Source organism: Onychostoma macrolepis, chromosome 04 (assembly GCF_012432095.1).
Source record: "Onychostoma macrolepis isolate SWU-2019 chromosome 04, ASM1243209v1, whole genome shotgun sequence".
Lineage (NCBI taxonomy): Eukaryota > Metazoa > Chordata > Actinopteri > Cypriniformes > Cyprinidae > Onychostoma > Onychostoma macrolepis.
The window spans coordinates 8,107,745-8,128,941 of NC_081158.1; the positions used below are offsets into that span (position 1 = coordinate 8,107,745).

The window sequence follows — 21,197 nt, forward strand, 5'->3', positions numbered from 1 at the left end:
TCTTTGGACAGCTCTTTGGTCTTGGCCATGTTAGTAGTTGGATTCTTACTGATTGTATGGGGTGGACAGGTGTCTTTATGCAGCTAACGACCTCAAACAGGTCCATCTAATTTAGGATAATAAATGGAGTGGAGGTGGACATTTTAAAGGCAGACTAACAGGTCTGTGAGGGTCAGAATTCTAGCTGATAGACAGGTGTTCAAATACTTATTTGCAGCTGTATCACACAAATAAATAATTAAAAAATCATACATTGTGTTTTCTGGATTTTTTTTTTTAGATTATATCTGTCACAGTGGACATGCACCTACGATGACAATTTCAGACCCCTCCATGATTTCTAAGTGGGAGAACTTGCAAAGTAGCAGGGTGTTCAAATACTTCTTTTCCTCACTGTACATAGCCTATGCAACCCAGGCAACAATAAGTTCTGTGAAACAAAGAAAAAACAATGTTACACCGTGTCTACGCCAAACGCAAGCGGAGCAACAAAATACTATAGAAGTCATTATAATCAGTGATGCTGTCTACACTGGATGCTGCGCGACGCAACAAATCTCCGACAGAAAACTGCTGCCGCATTCTATTTAAGACGTGCCGACACAAATTGAAAGGATTTTCAACGGTCGCTTTATCGCGTCAAGTGTAGACAGACTTTAGCTGTTGCGGCGCAGCATGCCACGTCTGGTGCAGACACGGTGTCACAGATCCTACTTCTTGCCTTATCGTTCCGCAGATGTTTTCCTCTTTTGTTTTTTATCCGCCATCTCTATCTTTCTGTCGCTCGGCTCGGCTGTTCACTAAACGCTCTCTCCTCCACATCATGAGTAGATATGCCCCTTACTGCTGATTGTTTTAGTACTCGGCCCAGACTCAGTTTTCTAAAGCGTTTTTGAAAAATTACATACCCCACCTTTAACAAATTCAGCGATTACTCTTTACTTACATGACATGTTAGAGTCCTTTGGAGATATAATGTTCCAACAAGCCTGCTTGATCAATTACAGAATGTTATTCAGGAAAATAAAATTTTCTTATCAAAGTGATAAAATGTTCTGTTGCAAAAATGAGCACACCCTCCTGAAAGTACTAAATAAAACAAAACAAAATCTAGTGTAGGTTTAAGGCAATTTTTAGTGAGTCACTGAATGACCCAGTGACATAATTACTCATTTATTTTTATATTCTACACACACATACAGAGGCTGCGTCTGAAACCACATACTTCCCTAAGATATGGCAGGCAAAAAACAGTAGGTGAATGGACATTAAAATTTTCACATAATTTTTTGACAAACTGAATTTCTCTATTTTCTTAAATGCAAATGATCAACCAGTGGACAACCCCCCCCCCCCCCCCCCAAAAAAAGCAATGTAAATAATTTTAGTTTATATTATTTAGTAAATTGATTTCCACTTTAATAAATAATATAACAAACACAATTAAATATAACCATGTTAAAGAAAAAAGGATGTTTTGTTGTAGCTTCTGGAGCAAGAATGCTCCCATCTTGCAATACCACAGCATGTGGCAACACGGGTTGGTTTGCTCCACTGGCCAGTGAAGTAATCTAAACATTTCTTTATGTTTGGAACACATGCATGTACTGAAATGGAGGAAGATGAACTTGAAAGGACTGTTGAGCCCATAATAAGTGCAATTGCTCATGCATTTGAGCCGATATTTTTTAATAAGGAGTTTGTTTGGAAGAGCATCTCTCTTCGTCGGGGTGGGGGAACGGATTTCTCACCGTTGGTTTTTATTTATTTAAAGTGCTAAATGTGGACCATGAGGTTTTATAAAGGATATTTAGATTTACATTACATTTACATTTAGTCATTTAGCAGATGCTTTTATCCAAAGCGACTTACAAATGAGGACAATGGAAGCAATTAAAATCAACAAAAGAGCAATGATACGCAAGTGCTATAACAAGTCTCAGTTAGCTTAACACAGCACACGTAGCAAGGTTTTTTTTTTTTTTTATTATATAATAAATAAAAAGAAAACAGATATAATAGAAAAAGAATAAGCAAGCTAGTGTTAGAGACCTTTTTTGCTTTTGTTAATTGTATAATAAACAAATAGAATACAAAAAGATTAGAGAAGTAAGTTTTTTTTTTTTTTTAAAGAAAACAAGCAGTTTGTAAATGAATAGCGCAAGTCTCCAAAAGGGGCAAGTTTTTTTTTTTAAAGAATAGAATTAGAATAGAGAGTGCTAGAGTTAGAGGGTCAAATAAAGATGGAAGAGATGTGTTTTTAGCCGTTTTTCTTGAAGATGGCTAAGGACACAGCTGCTCGGATTGAGTTGGGCAGGTCATTCCACCAGGAGGGACAGTTAAGCACTGCTTTTATCCAAGATTTGTTCATGCCATTACGAATAGCTATGGAACAGTTTATGGAATGTATGTGATAGGGGTGTCCCTGAATAGTCGACGATTCGATGCTTCGATTCGACTCCCAATCTCACAGTCGAATATTCGCGGGGTGTTATGATCATGCCATTTTGGCTATAAGGGGGTGCTTGGTGTCTGATTTCACATCTAACTACCGGTTTTCTCCCAGTAAGTTAATATACAGCCTATTATGATAATGCTGTAAGAATCTTAAAAGAAAGAAGCTTTAAATAAATATTTTAACGTGCGTAAATAAATCCAACTTCCCCTATAGATTAAAGTTTCGCTTTCTAATCCGTCACCGACAGAGGAGCATCTTGGCGGCAGAGATTTAAATCTTTAACAAGACTAAAATTGACACAGGCAGAGTGGAAGACTTCATTTTTTTCTTTTTCGATCAGGTAGGGTACAACAAGTGATTTCAAAACGTTTCAGTCGGTTTATTTATATCGTGTATATATTATTTATCTCGTATAAGATGCATTTGGTTGAGTTACGCTACAGTAAAGCGCTTCATTGTAGTAGCCTACGGTGATTATCTCGCGGTGCGAGCAGAACAACAATGCAGAATATTAATAACTATGACTGGCACTGTCATATACATAGCATTATAATGTGAACACTATTATAATAAAACATAGTGATTTTTTTTTTGTTTAGTTGTGTTTCTGCATGTTATTGTGTGAAGAACGCGTCCACAAAAGGAGTTCATTCAGAGCCGCGCAGACGCATTCATGTGCATTCGGGGGATTTTGTGCAGATAGCCTATAAGTTGTAATATTAACATTATGTTATATAAATAACGAAGTGTATTCTATGTGAGATAAATGAGTTACATCCCATTGATTAAAAACCTGCTATCATATGCTTCATTCTACTGGTCATCTTCAGCGCACGCAGCTCAAAACAGAAATGCAGAACGTTATAACTACGATCATATACATAACGTTATAATGAGAGCACTATTGTAAAAAAAAAAAAAAAAAAGTTGTGAATTCTTAAGGGTTTCGCTTATGTTTAATGTTAACTAAAAGATTCTGTTTAGATTACATACAAAGTCAATGCAAAGACACGTTTTCCGCGAACGCACAATATTCACCTCAATCGCGTCTTCTGCATAAGGTCAAATATTTCAACTCGAGTGGAAAATTCACATGACTCGTAAGCTCACAAAGAGCTTATTGACACGTCTGGTTGAATCAGAAAATTATTGTATTATTGTATATGCTATCATAACAGCATTATTGTAGCCTGTTATGATAGCATAGAAAACAATTAAAATCAGTTGTAGTGGTAGTTGTATTTTATTAGGGCAGAGATGCTGCTATCAATAATAATAATGAAAAAAAAAAAGAATTATATCAGTGTATACAGTATACAGTAGTAAAATGTAACACACACTCATCCTCCTCTGGATGGTGCTGTGAACCCAGGCACGTCGGCGTTTGGCTTCCATCGTATTTGGGACTTGGTACAAAACAGTGATTGTAGTTATCTCCACCATGGCTTTTATTCGCGCAAGTGACACGAAAAACATCCCGCGTGTAATCTAGAGTGACGCAATGTCATATTCGCTTTGCATCTGGTGTGAACACACCATTATTCTAGTTTTATCCTGTTTATTGCCTTAGTCATTCGTGTCTTGATCCTAGCCTGTGTATTTCGTTTCTTGTCTAATCTCTGCCTGCCCTGTAGTTCATAGTCTGCCTTGTATCCCTCTCTCATCTTGTCGTTTGAACTCTGTTTGCTCCTGACTATTATCGTGTGCCTGGATTATCTCTCTTTGTTTTGCTCCCAGGATTACGTTCGCCGCCGATCGACCCCGTCTGTTCACTGGACTACTCTTGTGTCTTGCCTGTGCCATACCCATTTGCTGTTGTTCAACCCTGCCTGTGTTTTGACCATGTCTGTGAATAAAAGCTTGCATATGGATCCGCACGCCTCTGGTCTCCTGGACTGATGGTGTGAAACTGTTCCTGTTTTGCTTGGACCACAATACTTTTTGTTTATTTTTTGTAACATATTCCAAGAATTCTCTCCTTTTGTAACACAAACTATAAGATTTTGACCCTTGGAGGTCATAGTTTTGGATCAAGTGGACAGGTTTCAACAGTCTACTGCAATCACACCTGATTTCCCTGTCAGCGTCGCTTGTTCAGAGTCCAGTATAATTTCCTGTCAAAATGCAGCCACTTGTCACACAGTATTTTTATGTTACTTAAATTTTTTTGTTATTGCAATGTTAAATTTGTTGCAATTTAGCACTTTGACTTTTGACAAATATTTGAATATTGCATGTAACAAAACAATAGTTTTTGACATCATAATTGTATTGTGTTGTATTGTATTGTTTTAAATACCAAATATTTTACTTAAAACATTTCTCATTAATGCTTATTCAGTTATTTGCAATATACATTGTGAAAAAAAAAAGTTTGAATGTAGCTAGCTACTTGTAGTGTAGCTAGCTACTTTTTCAGAAGGGTAGCTTGATTGTAGCTTAACTACTTTAATTTAAAGGTGCGTTCACACCATATCGGATTTCCCGTAATTACGAGATTCCAACTTGTAAAAAGTGTTCACGTCCTCGTAAAACTCGTTACTAAAACTTGTGAACTGGGAGTTTTCTGAGAGCTACGACTTGTACCACGTGACCACTGTACCACCTGACCACCGCAGGCTCTGTTTAGGCGTTGATAGTGTTGCCATAGAAAAGCATAATTCCGAGGACGTGAACAGCTCCGATTAGAACGTCACGTGTTGTCATCTCAAAATTCCGGTAATTACGATATGGCGTGAAGGCAGCATAAGAGTAGCTTCCCCAACACTGGTGACAGCTTTATCCAACTGATTAATTCCAAAGTATTATCCAGAATCAAAGTATCATATGCTATCTACCATAACTGCTCAATATTTTGAAACTACAGCAAAGATGGACTGTGGCCACATGCATTCATATAAACATGACACAAGAAAATAAAAACCTTCAAGACAAAGTATAAAGAGGTGAAGGATGCAAATAAACTAACTGAACTTGGCCAAATCACTTGTGATGATCACGGGGGATTCTTTTAGGAACCTGGAGTATCTGCATTTAGGGCACATTCAGCTACGGTGTGAACATAGCTTTGATTTCACACAGATACTTAATTGTCTGATGGCTGAGCCATTTAAAACTCTTTCCTCAAAAAGAACAAGAATAGGGTCTCTAATATGCATGGCTTTCCATATGTATCTGAAAAAGAATTTTATTGTGATACATGTGCAGATGATTTTTTAAATTGCTCCTTTCTGTAAACCTCTTTTCACATTCAAAACTTTGTCATTTCTGTCCAGAACGAGTTCGTCAATGATTTTTCATGTCTCTATGATATGTGAAACTCCTTTCACACAGAAAACACTTTTCTCTCTTCACTGGGAAGCCTCCACTGAGTGTTTATGTGCAAAACTCTTTCCACAGTGATGGCAAATCAAAGTCTCCTTAGATGTGAATTCTTACATGACTCTTAAGGTGTTTCCTGTCTGTGAAATTCCTTCCACACTGACAACATATAAAACTGTTCTCTATTGAATGCATTCTAATGTGCTGATTAAAGGCTACTCTAAATCTGAAACTCTTTCCACACTGACTGCATACAAATGGCTTCTCTCCAGTGTGAATTCTTATGTGGGCATTAAGACTTGCTTTTTGAGTGAAGCCCATTCCACACTGTTTGCATTTGAAAGGCTTCTCTCCAGTGTGAATTCTCATGTGGACTGTCAGGTTTCCTTTTCGATTGAATCTTTTTCCACACTGTGGGCAGGTGAATGGGTTTTCTCCAGTGTGAATCCTCATGTGGGTAATAAGGTGTCCATTTTGACTGAACTTCTTTCCACACTGCTGGCAAGAAAACCGTTTCTCTCCAGTGTGAATTCTCATGTGGATTTTAAGGCTTGCTGATCGATTGAAACTCTCTCCACACTGTTTGCACGTGTAAGGCTTTTCTCCTGTGTGAACTCTCATGTGGACAATAAGACTTCCTTTACTACTATAACACTTTCCACACTGTTGGCAGGTGAAATGACTTCTGGTCTTCTGAGCTCCTTGTTGTGACAAAGTATTTTCAGTCTGATGAAAGCATGTTTGTTCCTTTTCTTTCAGTTCTTGATTCTCCTCCTTCAGTGACTTTGGGTCTAAGGTGAAGAAAAGACAAATAAGCCCAGTTTAAATGGCAAAAAGCAACAAACATGTAAAGCATCAAAACCAACCACATGTATGCTAGATCCTACTTGCACTAAGCAGCTCTCAGAAATTCCTCTCAATATTGTTAACTTTTAGCTTTTCATTCAGAAACGAAGCCCCATCATAGCACAGAGATGGTCCTTGTAGATCAGGGATGTGTAACTTTTGTCTTTTATGGCCACCATCCTACTGAGGTCTGTTCCAACCCTAATTAAACACACCTGCATGTTACTGTTAAGCAATCCTGAAGACTTATGTTACATTGTTCAGGTGTGTTTGATTAAATGTTACTGGCCCTCCAGGTCCGTAGTTGTCCATCCTGACATAGACCATCACATTTCCCTGGACCTTGTGAGTCGTGTTGCCATTTGTGGACATGTAATAGCATGGTTATGTCACATCTATTTGACCATTTTGTTTGTGTGAAACAAGAGCAGTTTCTGTAAATCCTCTGTAACTGAATAAAGTAAATAGAAATGTTTTGAATGATGAAACATGAAGACAACACTCGACTGCAACAATGTATAATCTATCTCACTTAAAACCACCTCAGATATTTTCATAATTAAGCACATTTCTAATCCATTGCTAATTGTTATTTTAAACATTTGACTGAAGATGTAAGTTTTCTTTTGTTGGACAACAGGTTTAGAAACGCTTCTCATTGCAAATCATTACAGAGGAAGATTGCTTTTTCAAATGCTTGTTATAGCGATAAGGTGTTTCCTCTTCCTTGCACATAGTCTAACAGACACACACAAACACAATGAGCTTGGAGAGAAAGAAAATGCACAGAAATTATTAAAATGCTAAACCGAAAAAAATAAATAAAGTTCTGATTGGTCGAACTCTTTTGTTGTTGCTTGATTTGAGTACTCAGCCTGGACAGAGGCATCACTAGGTTTGTGCATAGTTTAGAGTGATTAAGTCAGAATTCTGGCAAAACAGAGATATTAAAATAGCTAAGAACTTGGGTGTTGTATTGACAGCAGTCTTTTGATAATCACTTTCTGTGATTCTGTGAAGTGATTCTTATGCCGAGTTCACACTGCACGATTTTCAAACTCGTCGGATTGCTGTTGTTTTCACACTGCGTGACTATCTGGGGTAGCATTCAGTCGCTGCTGTGTTCACACTGCACGATGGATCGGCGACAGGGGCTTTCACATTACATGGCTTTACAATAGGAAGAATCGCGACAACTCTGTCTGATCCGCAAACTACGTTTCACAACAAAACACACACGAGAAGTGATAAGGAAATAACGCGAGAACCCGCGTGCGTCAGCCCGTTGTTCTCGAGCGAGACTGGAAGTATTAAAAAAATATAGCCTGCAAATTGTCTGTGCGCTGATTTCCAGCTACAAAAAGAAAAACAGATTATGCAGGAGGGAGATGCAGGGAACAGGGACTGTGTTCTGCAAAGAGTGGTAAATAATAATTTTGCAGTAACTGTTATGCTGATGTTGCGGCTGGTCAAGCGTTTGTGCTTGTTTCTGTTTTATGATATAATTGTACATATTAAAATACTGATATGGTCTATAACTCCTCGCTGAACTTCCCTCTGCCCTGTATCTTTGTCTCTCATTGTAGTTTTCAGTCAGAAATCATTGCACACAGCGTGATTGTGAATCGCCAACAGCTCCAGATATTTAGCATGCCAAATATTTCACGGGTGTTGGCGACGTGTCGGCGATTCCCTCAGATCGCGTCTTGGATAATTCACACTGTGCGATTGTCACTCGCATGAACGAGCTCCGATATCGGGCATTTGTCTGCGATTTATCAAAACCTGTCGGCGAGTGAAAAATCGGGGCTAAAATCGTGCAGTGTGAACTCGGCATTAGAAATGTTGCGGGATTTAATCAGATTGCTCTTTTTCTGTTATGTTGGACGGACAACCACATTAAGTTCACTGCTTCCGTTTAGGGTGTATTCGAACCTGTCTTGTTTGGCTCGATTGAATCAAACTCATGTTCGTTTCCCCTTTTGGTGCGGATTAGTGATGGGAAGTCTGGCTCTTTCCAAAGATTTGGCTCTTCATTTAATATCACTCGGAGCCTTCTATTTTAGCAAATTTAGCAATTGTGAATGGCTTGTGTGTTGGTAAGCAATTTTTATTCAGTGTTTTTTTAATAGCCTTATTTTTATGCATTTATTCGTTACAAAAAAAATACAGTTACTATTATTTAACATTTTAATGAACACAGAACTACAGCAAACAAACAAAGGCAAAAGTCTTAACATTAAGATACTTCAGTCTTTAGTGGAGGTTGGCATTTAGAAATATCAGATGCCTCGATTTGGATGTGCTGATGTGATTTCTCCTCTTTGTGATTATTTTTTTCTGTTTTTGAGAAGACTCACTGAGGGGACCGATGTTGCAACAATGCAGTGTCTTCCTTCCTTAACCAACGTGCTTGCGTTTAAATCTGGCTCCCACGCCTCTCTCTGTCGCTCTGTGTACCTGGCCTGTAACACTACACTCACCATCTTCAGAGCGTGTGTCCCCCTTCCTTCTTTCACATAATGGTATGATCCTAGTCTATCCTCCCATGTGATTAGCCACATGTTTTTTTTGTAATGAAAAAATGCATGAGAAATTTATGAATTTATGAAAATACTAATAAAAAATTGCTTACCAACACACAAACCATTCACAATTGCTAAATTGGGCTAAAATAGAAGGCTCCGGCTCGCTCTCTGACGGGAGTCAGCTCTTCTCATTTGCTACAAAGAATCGGCTCTTAAAATACAGCACTCTGGTGTGTGGACCAAACAACCGTACTGAGACCCAGCTGAAGTGGGTGCTCGCGATGCACCCAGCTGAACGCGATGCTACTGGTCTAATCGGATTCAATGATCTATGCTAAGCTATGCTAAAAGTGCTATCGCCAGACCCGGAGAGCGGCTGAATGGATTCAAAAACGGTAAAACTCAACTTATTAACTCTGGGGGAGTTGGAGAATGAGCCTATTTCCAAAAAAAGTGTTGTGTTCCTTTAATTATGACATTCATCAAAAATATTGTTAATTTCTGTAGAGCTGGACCTTTTAATAAGGATCAAATGAGTGAGTTCCGCTTTGTGAATGAAACCAACCTGTTTGTTCTTGTTTGACTCTGAACGTTTCTTCAATCTTCATGTCTTCGCTCTCTTCTTTAATAAACACCATCTTTATAATAGTGTATCACGTGGATCTCAGTCGCTTCAGCAGGAGTTTTTCTGTGTGTTTGGACACTTTGTCCTGTTTAACAAAAGAGAATAATTGACAGAAAGAAAAATAAATCTAATTAAATCTTTGTGTGCGCATCTCAATCAGCTCCCTAGTTCAGTAGGAGCCAGTCAGAGTGAGAGTTAATGGACTTAAATCACCTGATGAGACAAAAAAAAAAACTAAGCATGCAAATTAATAAAAATACACAAGTAATATGAGGTTAATAATAAGGTTCACTGATTTGTGAATCATACTTTTATGTAGATTCCACTTTCATGAACACAGTTGCAGTTGGTTTGTAAAAGTTATCATTTCTCATATTTGTGTTTGATCGGTGTTTTGAGCAGCAGTGCTGTCAGTGCGGGGCGATTCAAAAAAGTGAATCATTTTGCGAATCAATTGATTCAAATGACTCGATAAAGTTTGAAAAAGATCCGTTTCTCCATCACTACTTATAGCGACTGAATCTGTGTTCATTATAAACTGGTTCACGATGCATGGAGCGAATGAGACGCAGCTTTTCTGTTCAGATGCGCTTTACTCACACTAAATAACCTTCATTAATAACTCTATACATCGCAGTGTTACACTCGGTATAATTCACTTCATAAATAGTTAAAACACACACCTTTCTTCATCCGAATCACAGACGCAGGAGCGCGGCGCAGCCTTGTGGCGTCACATCGCCACACCAAAATAAAAGTCTTGTCCACGCGCTAAAGAATAGAATTCATAGAACTTTACATTTGAAAACAAATATAAATAACAGATATGGGATGAATCGTAGAGCATGATTACTTAAAGAGCATTTGTGATATTCTCAGTCAATGATAAATTCCAGTATCTTGATCTTCATATTACAAAGGTTTGGAAAGAACCTTTGTAATATGATAATATAATGTAATATAATATTAATGAGTATGAAAGAATGAGTTTCATACTCATTAATAGATCAAAAATTAAATATGTGGTTGTAGAGAGATCCATTTCATTTATTAACTGAAACTACACAGTCTTTGTTTACACTTTGTGGGGTTTGTGATAAATGGCGACCATTACACAGAATGCAAGAGATTCACATTTTCTATACTCCTCACTTTTCACACTTCTCACATCTGCCACACTAGTTTTAAGTCATGTTTACAGTGTTTACTTTGTTGATTGATAATTTTGAATTGAGTTATCTTTCACACTTGAATGATGTCACACAAAATGATGTCAAAATGTCTGTTTTGGCCAGTATTTATTCACGGAAACCTAGCTGATTGTGTCTTAATTTATGTTTTCTGTTCATACAGTCAAAGTCAGTTGTAATCCTTCACAGTCATGGACCTTTAATATAATCCACTTTAACCAAATATAGCTGAAATCTGATTTATTGCCCTAATATTCTGGGGAGAAACTGAGATGAAATAAGATGGATATTTACATTGTCAGGATTCAGTTTCAGTTAATAAATGAAATAGTTAGAACTGAAAGCACTTCGCAGACAGAAAACTTTTCAAAAAATATTAATGGTATTAATAGCTTTGGGGTTTTGATAGCTCTGCAATTCATCTCACATCTGTTATTTGTTTTCTGGATGTTGATGCACATCTTAATCTTTTTTATATCTACCTGTGCCGAAATTATGAATGAATGTGTTTTACAGTCACTCCATGGTCTTCTGTAAATATGTTGCATCATTTTAATTATCCTGCATTAAAATACTAGATATACTGTCATTCATCTAAGTATGCCTATTTTAGTGTTATTATTATGAAGACTGTTCATATTGCTGTCAGAGGTTTGATGAATTCATATATTATTGAAGTTGTTGAGATTATAAGAAATGGCTGATGAAGTTGCAAAGGTGGTTTCATTAAAGTCCGTGACGAGGTCGATTCAGGTGTTTCCTCTTAACGATGGCGTGCCCTTTGTTGGATGATGAACTAGACGAGGAAGTGTTAATACTCAGAAGAGCATTCAGGCTTGAAATGCCGTTGGCTTTGCAGACGAATATCTGACTGAGAGGTACAGATTCTCAGGTGATGGCATCCGATATCGGTGTAGGCTGCTGGGTCCAAAGATACAAACACAGAACATACAAACATACCGCTGCGATTCTTAGCAAGTGGCATGTTCCTTTATTCTGTTGGAGAAACCTCAATAAAGGCACTATTTGCCGCACGATAAGAAATGTTAGTCACTTGGGCACATATTCATCACCTTCCCTAGCCACAGAAGATTCTTCCACATTAAGGAGGAGTTCTACAAGATTGCAGGTAACACGAATTACAGATTACAAAAAAAGTGTTACATAAGCACAGTCACAGTTGGACGCTCATTATTGTGTCACAGCTTTCCTAATGTCCTGTGCACTGCACCCATATTCGTATCAAACGCCCCTCAGGGGCACATGAGGGAGATTATGTTAACAGGAAATATATGCTTGTATTGAACATTAATGGAGCAACAGGTTTTATGTGAAAATAAATCATTCATAAATCATTAATTTTGTTTAATAATCTTATAAATGCATGAGGTGGCAAGGGGCCTTTTATCCCACACACGGTTAATACTTAATATTACACACGGTTAATACAAGTTAATACTTGTTCAAAACAAAGTTTGTACTATTTTCTGATTATTTTGAAAAAATAAAAGAATACATTTTTGTTCAATAAATATATTGTCATTAAAATGTTAATATAAAAATATATATTTTTAAATTCAGAAACACAATCATTTAAAAAAGTAAAGATTCTGAAAGTATTGGAGGTCTAATAATAATTGAATATATATTTACAGTAGTAACAACAAATTATATTTTATTATACGATACGATTAATATCATGTTTTTAAATATGATGGTTTCATTCTAAACATGGTGATTATCTCTAATATGGACAACCAACATAATATATGATATTTACCATCTGAATCTAACCATGTCAACAAATGGAAAAGTCAGCCATCTTTTAATTATCATGTTAATTACTGTGCGCCTTTAGCCCCAACAGCAGGGGCCAAATACCATACTTTTTCATATTATTTGGTTATTTAAAAACTGTTGCTTTAAGGTTTGTGTGGTCATTTCTGACCGGAGCATTTTATATTTAGAATTTTTGAAAAATCACAGCTTCATCGGAATGATATGAAACTTGGTGACTTTTATGGCACTTGGAATGTGAACAGAAAAAAATTGAGGGCATGATTTGAACCGGCTAACCGCCCACTTAGACCAAGAACCACTCTTGGTCTTCGGTCAAAAATGACCGACCATAGGAAATGAATGGGAAATAGACAAAAACACAATAATTCAGAGAACATTTGTGTGTACAATCTATAAATCGGCCAAAAAACTGAAAGAACACAGCAGTGACACTCTAAAACATCAAGAGTGTGATATAGACACATCCAATCACACACAGATGCGCGCGCACACACACACACACCTAAGAACTACTGTGTAACACAGAGCAAAGTTTTGAGAATATGTGAAATCCATTCAATAATTCAGCCATGATGCAGAAAAAGCTCATAGGAGCTCTGTGCCGAGAGCATAAGTAAAAAAAAAAAAAATACAAAATTGTCACGTGACGATATGTTCCTGAAGGCCATGCATCACTTCATTCATTATTTGCTTGCCCACATTTCTCTCTTGACCAAGGACTGTACATAAATGGAAGTCTCTCTACCCATTTTCCCCAAATCTCTCGGACAGGTGCCAGCTTGTCATTTTGCTTTCCTGCAGCTCTTGTTCTCTTGTCATCAATACGTTGATAATACAAATGATGCATTAGGACTTGCATTTACTGACCTAATAAACTCTTTTGGAGTCAAGCAAAATGTCACCGGGCCCACTCATTGTTTTAATCATACGCTAGATTTAATTATATCGCATGGAATTGATCTTACTGATATAGATATCGTACCTCAAAGTGATGATGTTACTGACCATTTCCTTGTATCGTGCATGCTGCATATTACTGATATTAACTATATGGCTCCGCGTTATCGCCCAGGAAGAACTATTGTTCCAGCCACTAAAGACAGATTCACAAATAACCTGCCTGATTTATCTCAACTGCTCTGTGTACCCATAAATACACATGAACTAGACGAAATGACTAGCAACATGAGCACTATCTTCTCTAATACATTAGAAGCTGTTGCCCCCATCAAATTGAAAAAGGTTAGAGAAAAACGTACTGCGCCATGGTACAACAGTTATACCCATTCTCTCAAGAAAAAAACTCGTAATCTTGAGCGCAAATGGAGAAAAACTAACTTGGAAGTTTTTAGAATTGCGTGGAAAAACAGTATGTCCAGCTATAGACAGGCTCTAAAAGCTGCCAGGATCGAGCATATCCGAAAACTCACAGAAAATAACCAAAACAATCCAAGGTTTTTATTTAGCACAGTGGCTAGACTAACAAATAACCAGACGCCACCCAATCTAAATATTCCCTCACAGTTTAATAGTAATGACTTTATGAATTTCTTCACTGATAAAATAGATAACATCAGAAATATAACAAATGTGACCCTGGACCACAAAACCAGTCTTAAGTGTTATTTTTTTAAATTGAGTTTTATACATCACATGAAAGCTAAATAAATAAGCTTTCCATTGATGTATGATTTGTTAGGATTGGACAATATTTGGCCGAGATACAACTATTTGAAAATCTGTAATCCAAGGGTGCAAAAAAAATCTAAATTTTTAAAGTTGTCCGTATGAATTCTTAGCAATACATATTACTAATCAAAAATGACGTTTTGATATATTTACAGTAGTAAATTTACAAAATATCTTCATGGAATATGATCTTTACTTAATATACTAATGATTTTTGGCATAAAAGAAAAATCTATAATTTTGACCCATACAGTGTATTTTTGGCTATTGCTACAAATATACCCCAGCGACTTAAGACTGGTTTTGTGGTCCAGGGTCAGTATTTATGTCTAATACTTTAGAAAAAGTTGTGTCTGCTCAACTGTGCTCCTTCCTGCAAAAAAAAAAAAAAAAAGATCTCTATGACGAATTTCTGTCAGGTTTCAGGCCCCATCACAGCACAAAAACTGCACTTGTTAAAATTACAAATGACTTGCTTCTTGCGTCAGACCAAGGCTGCATCTCATTGCTAGTTTTACTTGATCTTAGTGCTGCGTTCGACACTATAGACCATGACATACTCATAGATCGATTACAAAACTATACAGGTATTCAAGGGCAGGCTTTAAGATGGTTTAAATCCTACCTTTCCGATCGCTATCACTTTGTTTATTTAAATGAGGAGTCATTTAAATGAGGATTAGTTTCCACTGTTATGCAGATGATACTCAACTATATATTTCAACAAGACCAGATGAAATTTCTGAACTATCTAAGCTAACAGAGTGTGTTAAAAATTTAAAAAGATTGGATGACCAATACTTTTTTCCTATTAAGACCAAGATATTACTTATTGAACCAAAAAATAGTACACAAAATCTCTTGGATTACAATTTGCAACTAGACGGATGTACTGTTACGTCCTCTAAAGTCAAAAATCTTGTCTTTTGAAAATAATATTTGACATGTTACAAAAACAGTATTCTTCCATTTTAGAAACATTGCCAAGCTTCGAAACATGCTACCTGTTTCAGATGCAGAAAAGCTAGTCCATGCATTCATGACCTCTAGACTGGACTATTGTAATGCACTGTTAGCTGGTAGTCCTGCATCTTCAATAAACAAGCTACAGATAGTCCAAAATGCAGGGGCTAGAGTCCTTACCAGGTCAAGAAAATATGATCATATTACCCCAATTTAGGATAGCAAAGTCCACTAAAGGAGGTAGAGCTTTTTCGTATTTGGCGCAATGAGCAAATAGAGAGAGTTATTCATTGGTAACTCTGGAATAGCCTTCCTGATAACGTTCGGGGTTCGGACACACTCTCTCTGTTTAAATCTAGATTAAAGACACATCTCTTTGGCCAAGCATTCAAATAATGCATCTCATAATCATGTACTGCAGTTATATCTGCTTAAATGCACATTACTATTCTTTAGCTTCGGTTAAACAAATCAATTTTGCTTGGTTGGAACATCAGCTACGCTAATTATGTCTCTATTTGTTTCTCTGTTTCTAGGATATACACAAGCTTCAGTCTGGATCCAGAACGCCTGAGAAGAGATGATGCCAACCCCTCAGAGGACCTCAGATGATGCAAACCCTGAAACAATATACAGAACTACCAAATGGTCAACAGAATCACCACTGGTAAGCTACTACTAAATATAATGTAGAAACTAATATTTTTTTTTTTAGCTCAAAATACCCGACAGATAATTTTTTATAGCTTGTTAAAATTGCCACTTTTAGGGTATGAGCCAAAACAACAATTAAAGAGTCATTATTATTAATTTAATATTGCTTTAATACAAATGAGCTGTTGCTCCTGGAGAAGGGGGTGGAGCTTCAAGAGCTCAAGCTCTGGCATTAGCAGTGCTAGCCTTTGCAAATAAATATTCCACTATTAGTACAAGCCTGTTATCTTTACAGAAAGTCAGTCATCTGATTGTACTGTACATAATAAATTCACATTTATGAATTACACAGACGGGGAGCACGGCGGGATAAAAATAACAACATAGCTGGTCTTGTGGTGCATGGCATGCTATCACAAACTTTATAAGTCCCACTCGTGATTATGAGCTCAAGAAACTCAAGTGATCGACTCACATTGCTTTCTTATGCAACTTTTAACCACCACATTCCTATTCACGATCATTCATGGGCAGCACCAGTGAAAACAGGCAGAGACGATGGTAGCTTTAGCATCATTAGCCTTACAGAGTGCCAAGAAGCTCTTTCAGAAAGGCAATTTAGAAAAAAAAACACGTGATACTTACTTTGTCTGGAGCTGACATTCGCACACGAAGTGTTGGTTTTAATCCCTACATGTATTGAGGACTTTACTGATTTTTAGGACATTTCCTTAGACAATGAAATTTAACCAGTGTCCTCAGCAGCTCAGATGGAGGGAGTCTATGGAGACTCCTATGTTCGTTAGTGCATCCCAAAACACAACACTTGAAATGCATCTTTGGCGCTGACATTGTATATACTCTATCTCCAGCAGCTACAGCAAGTAATCAGTAATGGCGGAGTCGGACTGCTGCTTCTCACTCAGGCTTTGTCTATGCTTACAGGGCAGCGTCACAAATGGACGGGACTTTTTCCCCTCGGTGACGTGAACAGAGGGAGAATCTGAAACAGCTTGTTCTGAGAGACTGTTTATGATTTTTTTTTAGATTATAAAAAAAGGAGTGGGTGGATTTTTACTATTATAGGCTGGTTGTTTTCACACACTGCGGCCACACAACTGTGTTCAAACACCTTATAAAAGTGATTTTTGCATAATAGGTCCCCTTTAAGACTCATCCACAGACAACTGGTTTTGGGCATGGGAAGGGGCACTTTTACTGCTTTCTAAAGTAAGCAGCAATGCACAATAGTTAATGGGCTGGTCGTCGACTAAGTAGGACCCGAAGTAAATAAATATCAAGTGTGCTTTTTAAAACAATACATGACAACAGCGGGAAACTCTGAATATTCATGCAGTGTGTGCATGTCAAAAGATTATATCCGATCAGAAGCTTGTTTATCACTTTATTTAGTGTTCATGTAAACACTACTTTCGGATTCGTCCATCAGAATGAATTCATTCCGATGGAAGCAAAAAGTGTCCATGTAAACATAGCTATTGTCTCTCTCTCTCTTGCACACACACACACACACACACACACACACACACAGAGTAAGATCAAAGGCTGCAGTAAGATCAAAGCTTGATAGTCAGATCAAAGGCTAAGATTCTGCCCTAGAAACCTTCAGTCCAATCCCAGCATCTGTAAATAAAAACAAAAACTTGATTGGGTGTGAACTGGTACAAGTGTTGCTACTTTGAGCCCTGCACAATGGCACAAAGATTCACTGCTCAGGAGACCCTTGAATACTTGCTTCAGTCTAGTGAAGAGAAAGAGAATGCTGCCCCAGATGATCCAGTGGATGACACCTCTGAAGAAGGCCCTGCAACTTAAGGTCATTGCACACTGAGTCCGAAATTTTCGCAAGTAAAAAAAAAAAATTTGGATCAGGTTTGATTTTTTTTGCATCCATGGCAAGCATTTTTAGAGGTGTTTTGACAGTTCAGAGCCACCGTAAAAGCTAACGCCAAAATCCAGAATGGCGATTGTCAAGTTCATCCACTTCGTCTTGCAGCACAAAGCACTGTATATATAGATCCTTACACACTGAGTTCATGGGAATTGGTTGTCTTCTTTTTAATATGTGGCTCTAGTATCGCTAGCAAAGTATCAAACTGAGCCGCTGACATCCTGAAGTAAACTTTGAATCGCCCGTGATAATCCCGCTGCTCCTTAATAAGGAGGGGGAACTCTCTTTCCTCTATATCTAAGGATTGGATGGATCCAGTATTTCCTTTCTTTTTCTTTTTTTAAGAAGCGCGAGGACAACAAAATCATCCTCAATGCTTGAAGACTATTTAGTAGGCTACTGTTTTGCGAATGTTTTTGCAACGGATTAATTAATACGCATCGGACTCGGTGTGCAAGGTTTCTGTGCATGACGAATTTTTAGCATAACGAATACGAAAAAACGCATACGAAAATTTCGGACTCAGTGTGCAGAGACCTTTACACCTCAAGGAATGGGGAAATACTGTGGTCTTCATCTCCTCTTCTACAGACACAAGGGAGAGTGCAGGCAGAGGAGGTCCTCAGACACACCCCTGGACCTACAAGTGGCATGTGCGCGAATGAAGGACATTCTGTCAACTTTTGAATTATTTTTTACAACATAAATTCAGAACATTCTGCTGGAAATGACAAACTTAGAGGGGCGACGAGTGTTAAGAAATACAAGCATATATTGGCCTTCTGATACTGGCTGGCGTTTTCAAATCAAATAATGAGGCAACGAGCAGCTTATGGGATGGTGAGATCGGGAGGGCAATTTTTCAGGCCACCATGCCACTCAAAATGTTCCAAAGACTGTCAAGGGTTATCGGATTCGATGACGAGAACAAGAGATGCAAGAAGGCAAACTGACAAGCTTGCACCTATCAGAGAAATTTGGGACAAATGGGTGGAGAGATTGCCATTGATGTACAATCCTGATCTCAATGTGAGTGTGTATGAGTGCCTGGCTGGATTCAGGGGGCAGTGCCCTTTTAAACAGGACATGTCAAGCAAGCCTGCAAAATATGGCTTCAAAATCTGGACAGCCTGTGATGCAGAAACTTGCTACTGCTGGAATATGCAGGTATACACAGGCAAACCTGCAGGAGTACAGCATGAGAAAAACCTGGGCGAGCGAGTAGTGAATGAAATGATGCATGGCCTTCAGGGACATATTGTCACATGTGACAATTTTTTTTGTTTTTTTTTTGTACATCTTATGCTCTTGGCACAGAGCTCCTGCAAAAAAATAAAAATAAGAATGCTCAGAATGGTGCGAAGGAACAAGCCGGAGATTCCAAGTGCATTGATAAACCCAAGAGGCAGGGCTCGCTTCTCATCGCTTTTTACACAGTATAGGCCCCTCCTCAGCTAATTCCTCCTTGGCTGGTCCTTCTCTGGCTAGTTCCTTAGCCAGGAGAAGAAGGTGCCCAAGATGCTTGCCGAGGGATATTAAATATTGTACACCTTTCTGGAGTTTTATTTTAGGTTTTGATACCCTTAAGAATATATATTTGCGGTATAAGTACCAAAAACCATCTAAATATATTTTTACAGCTCCTCTTTCAGGAGCTCTGCTAAGAACAGGTTGTTTTTGGCTTGTCTAATTAATATTCACGAGCATCTCTTCTGATTGGCCTGTTGTTTTCTGAGTGATGCATGGCCAGGCCAACCACAGGTAACTAAGGGTCATGTAGGGCTGACGCCACAATTACGTCACAGCGCTAGCTGGAGGCAAAACAAAGGGAAAATTGGAGGCGGCCCATCAAACCAGTGCAGATTCGGCTACATAAGGAGCTTAAAATATCATCTTGTTGTGATGTTGGGTGCCAGAATCGACGTAATGCAGCCTCAAATTAGAAATTTGATCGCATACCTGCTGCCACTGCCAGACAGAAAACCAACGACAGCTGTGGTTAAACGCGATAAAACGAGCGGACTGGACAGAAACGATCGTCAAAAATGCTTGCGTAAAGTATTGTCTTTTGTTGTTATGGGCGCGTCTAAAGATTTCTTGCATCTCATGACTGTCGTGTATGAAATAATGTCTGTTTGCATGTGTGTAAAACAACAAACTGACGATTTATATATAATCATTTGTAATTGTATATACATTATGATTAACACTAGTGTCATTGGTTCAGGTCAGGCGAGTTTGGTGGCCAGTCAAGCACACCAACACCATGGTCATTGAACCAGCTTTTGGTACCTTTGGCAGTGTGGGCAGGTGCCAAGTCCTGCTGGAAAATGAAATCAGCATCTCCATAAAGCTTGTCAGCAGAAGGAAGCATGAAGTGCGCTAAAATTTCCTGGTAGATGGCTGCGTTGACTGTGGACATCAGAAAACACAGTGGACCAACACCAGCAGATGACATGGCAGCCCAAATCATCACTGACTGTGGAAACTTCACACTGGACTTCAAGAAACATGGATTCTGTGCCTCTCCACTCTTCCTCCAGACTCTAGGACCTTGATTTCCAAATTAAATGCAAAATTTACTTTCATCTGAAAAGAGGACCTTGGACCACTGAGCAACAGTCCAGTTCTTTTTCTCCACAGCCCAGGTAAGACGCTTCTGACGCTGTATCAGCTTCAGAAGTGGATTGGTAGCCCTTTTCCTGAAGACGCCTGAGCGTGGTGACTCTTGATGCACTGACTCCAGCTTCAGTTCTCTCCTTGTGAAGCTCTCCGAAGTGTTTGAATCAGCTTTGCTTAGAGTACTCTCAAGCTTGCAGTCATCCCTGTTGCTTGTGCACCTTTTCCTACCCAAATTCTTCCTTCCAGTCAACTTTGCATTTAATATGCTTTGATACAGCACTCCGTAAACAGCCACACCTTTCAGTAATGACCCTCTGTGACTTACCCTCTTTGTGGAGGGCGTCAGTGTTCGTCTTCTGGATCATTGCCAAGTCAGCAGTCTTCTCCATTATTGTGGTTTCAAAGAACAAGAGATACCCGGAATTTATACTGTAGGGATGGTCATTTATTGAACCTCAAATGTAAATATTCTAATATTTTGAGATACTGATTTTTGACTTTCATGAGCTGTAAGCTCTAATCATCAAAATAAAAAATTAAAAATTTTTTTTTAAATGTTTTACTTTACATGCAATTAATCTAAAATATA

The 21,197-nt window shown here is 38.1% G+C and overlaps 2 protein-coding genes across 4 annotated transcripts; one reads left to right on the forward strand and one right to left on the reverse strand.

The window, feature by feature from the left end:
* Nucleotides 1-2,176: 2,176 nt before the first annotated feature.
* On the reverse strand, nucleotides 2,177-10,547 carry LOC131538815 (gastrula zinc finger protein XlCGF49.1-like). 3 transcript variants are annotated; one of them, XM_058772953.1, is made up of 3 exons: nucleotides 10,462-10,547; nucleotides 9,719-9,863; nucleotides 2,177-6,570 (listed from the first exon to the last, which is right to left on the reverse strand). In XM_058772953.1, the coding sequence occupies exons 2-3, from the start codon at nucleotides 9,789-9,791 to the stop codon at nucleotides 5,879-5,881; spliced, it is 765 nt and encodes a 254-aa protein (XP_058628936.1). In that variant the 5' UTR covers nucleotides 9,792-9,863; nucleotides 10,462-10,547; the 3' UTR covers nucleotides 2,177-5,878. The 3 variants fall into 3 exon arrangements, with proteins under 3 accessions (XP_058628936.1, XP_058628937.1, XP_058628935.1); XM_058772954.1 differs by lacking the exon at nucleotides 10,462-10,547 and adding an exon at nucleotides 10,379-10,399; XM_058772952.1 differs by lacking the exon at nucleotides 10,462-10,547 and adding an exon at nucleotides 10,088-10,349.
* A 2,307-nt stretch (nucleotides 10,548-12,854) lies between these two features.
* On the forward strand, nucleotides 12,855-21,077 carry LOC131538788 (uncharacterized). The gene is made up of 2 exons (XM_058772905.1): nucleotides 12,855-16,087; nucleotides 20,214-21,077. The coding sequence occupies exon 1, from the start codon at nucleotides 13,498-13,500 to the stop codon at nucleotides 14,434-14,436; it is 939 nt and encodes a 312-aa protein (XP_058628888.1). The 5' UTR covers nucleotides 12,855-13,497; the 3' UTR covers nucleotides 14,437-16,087; nucleotides 20,214-21,077.
* The last annotated feature ends 120 nt before the right edge of the window (nucleotides 21,078-21,197 follow it).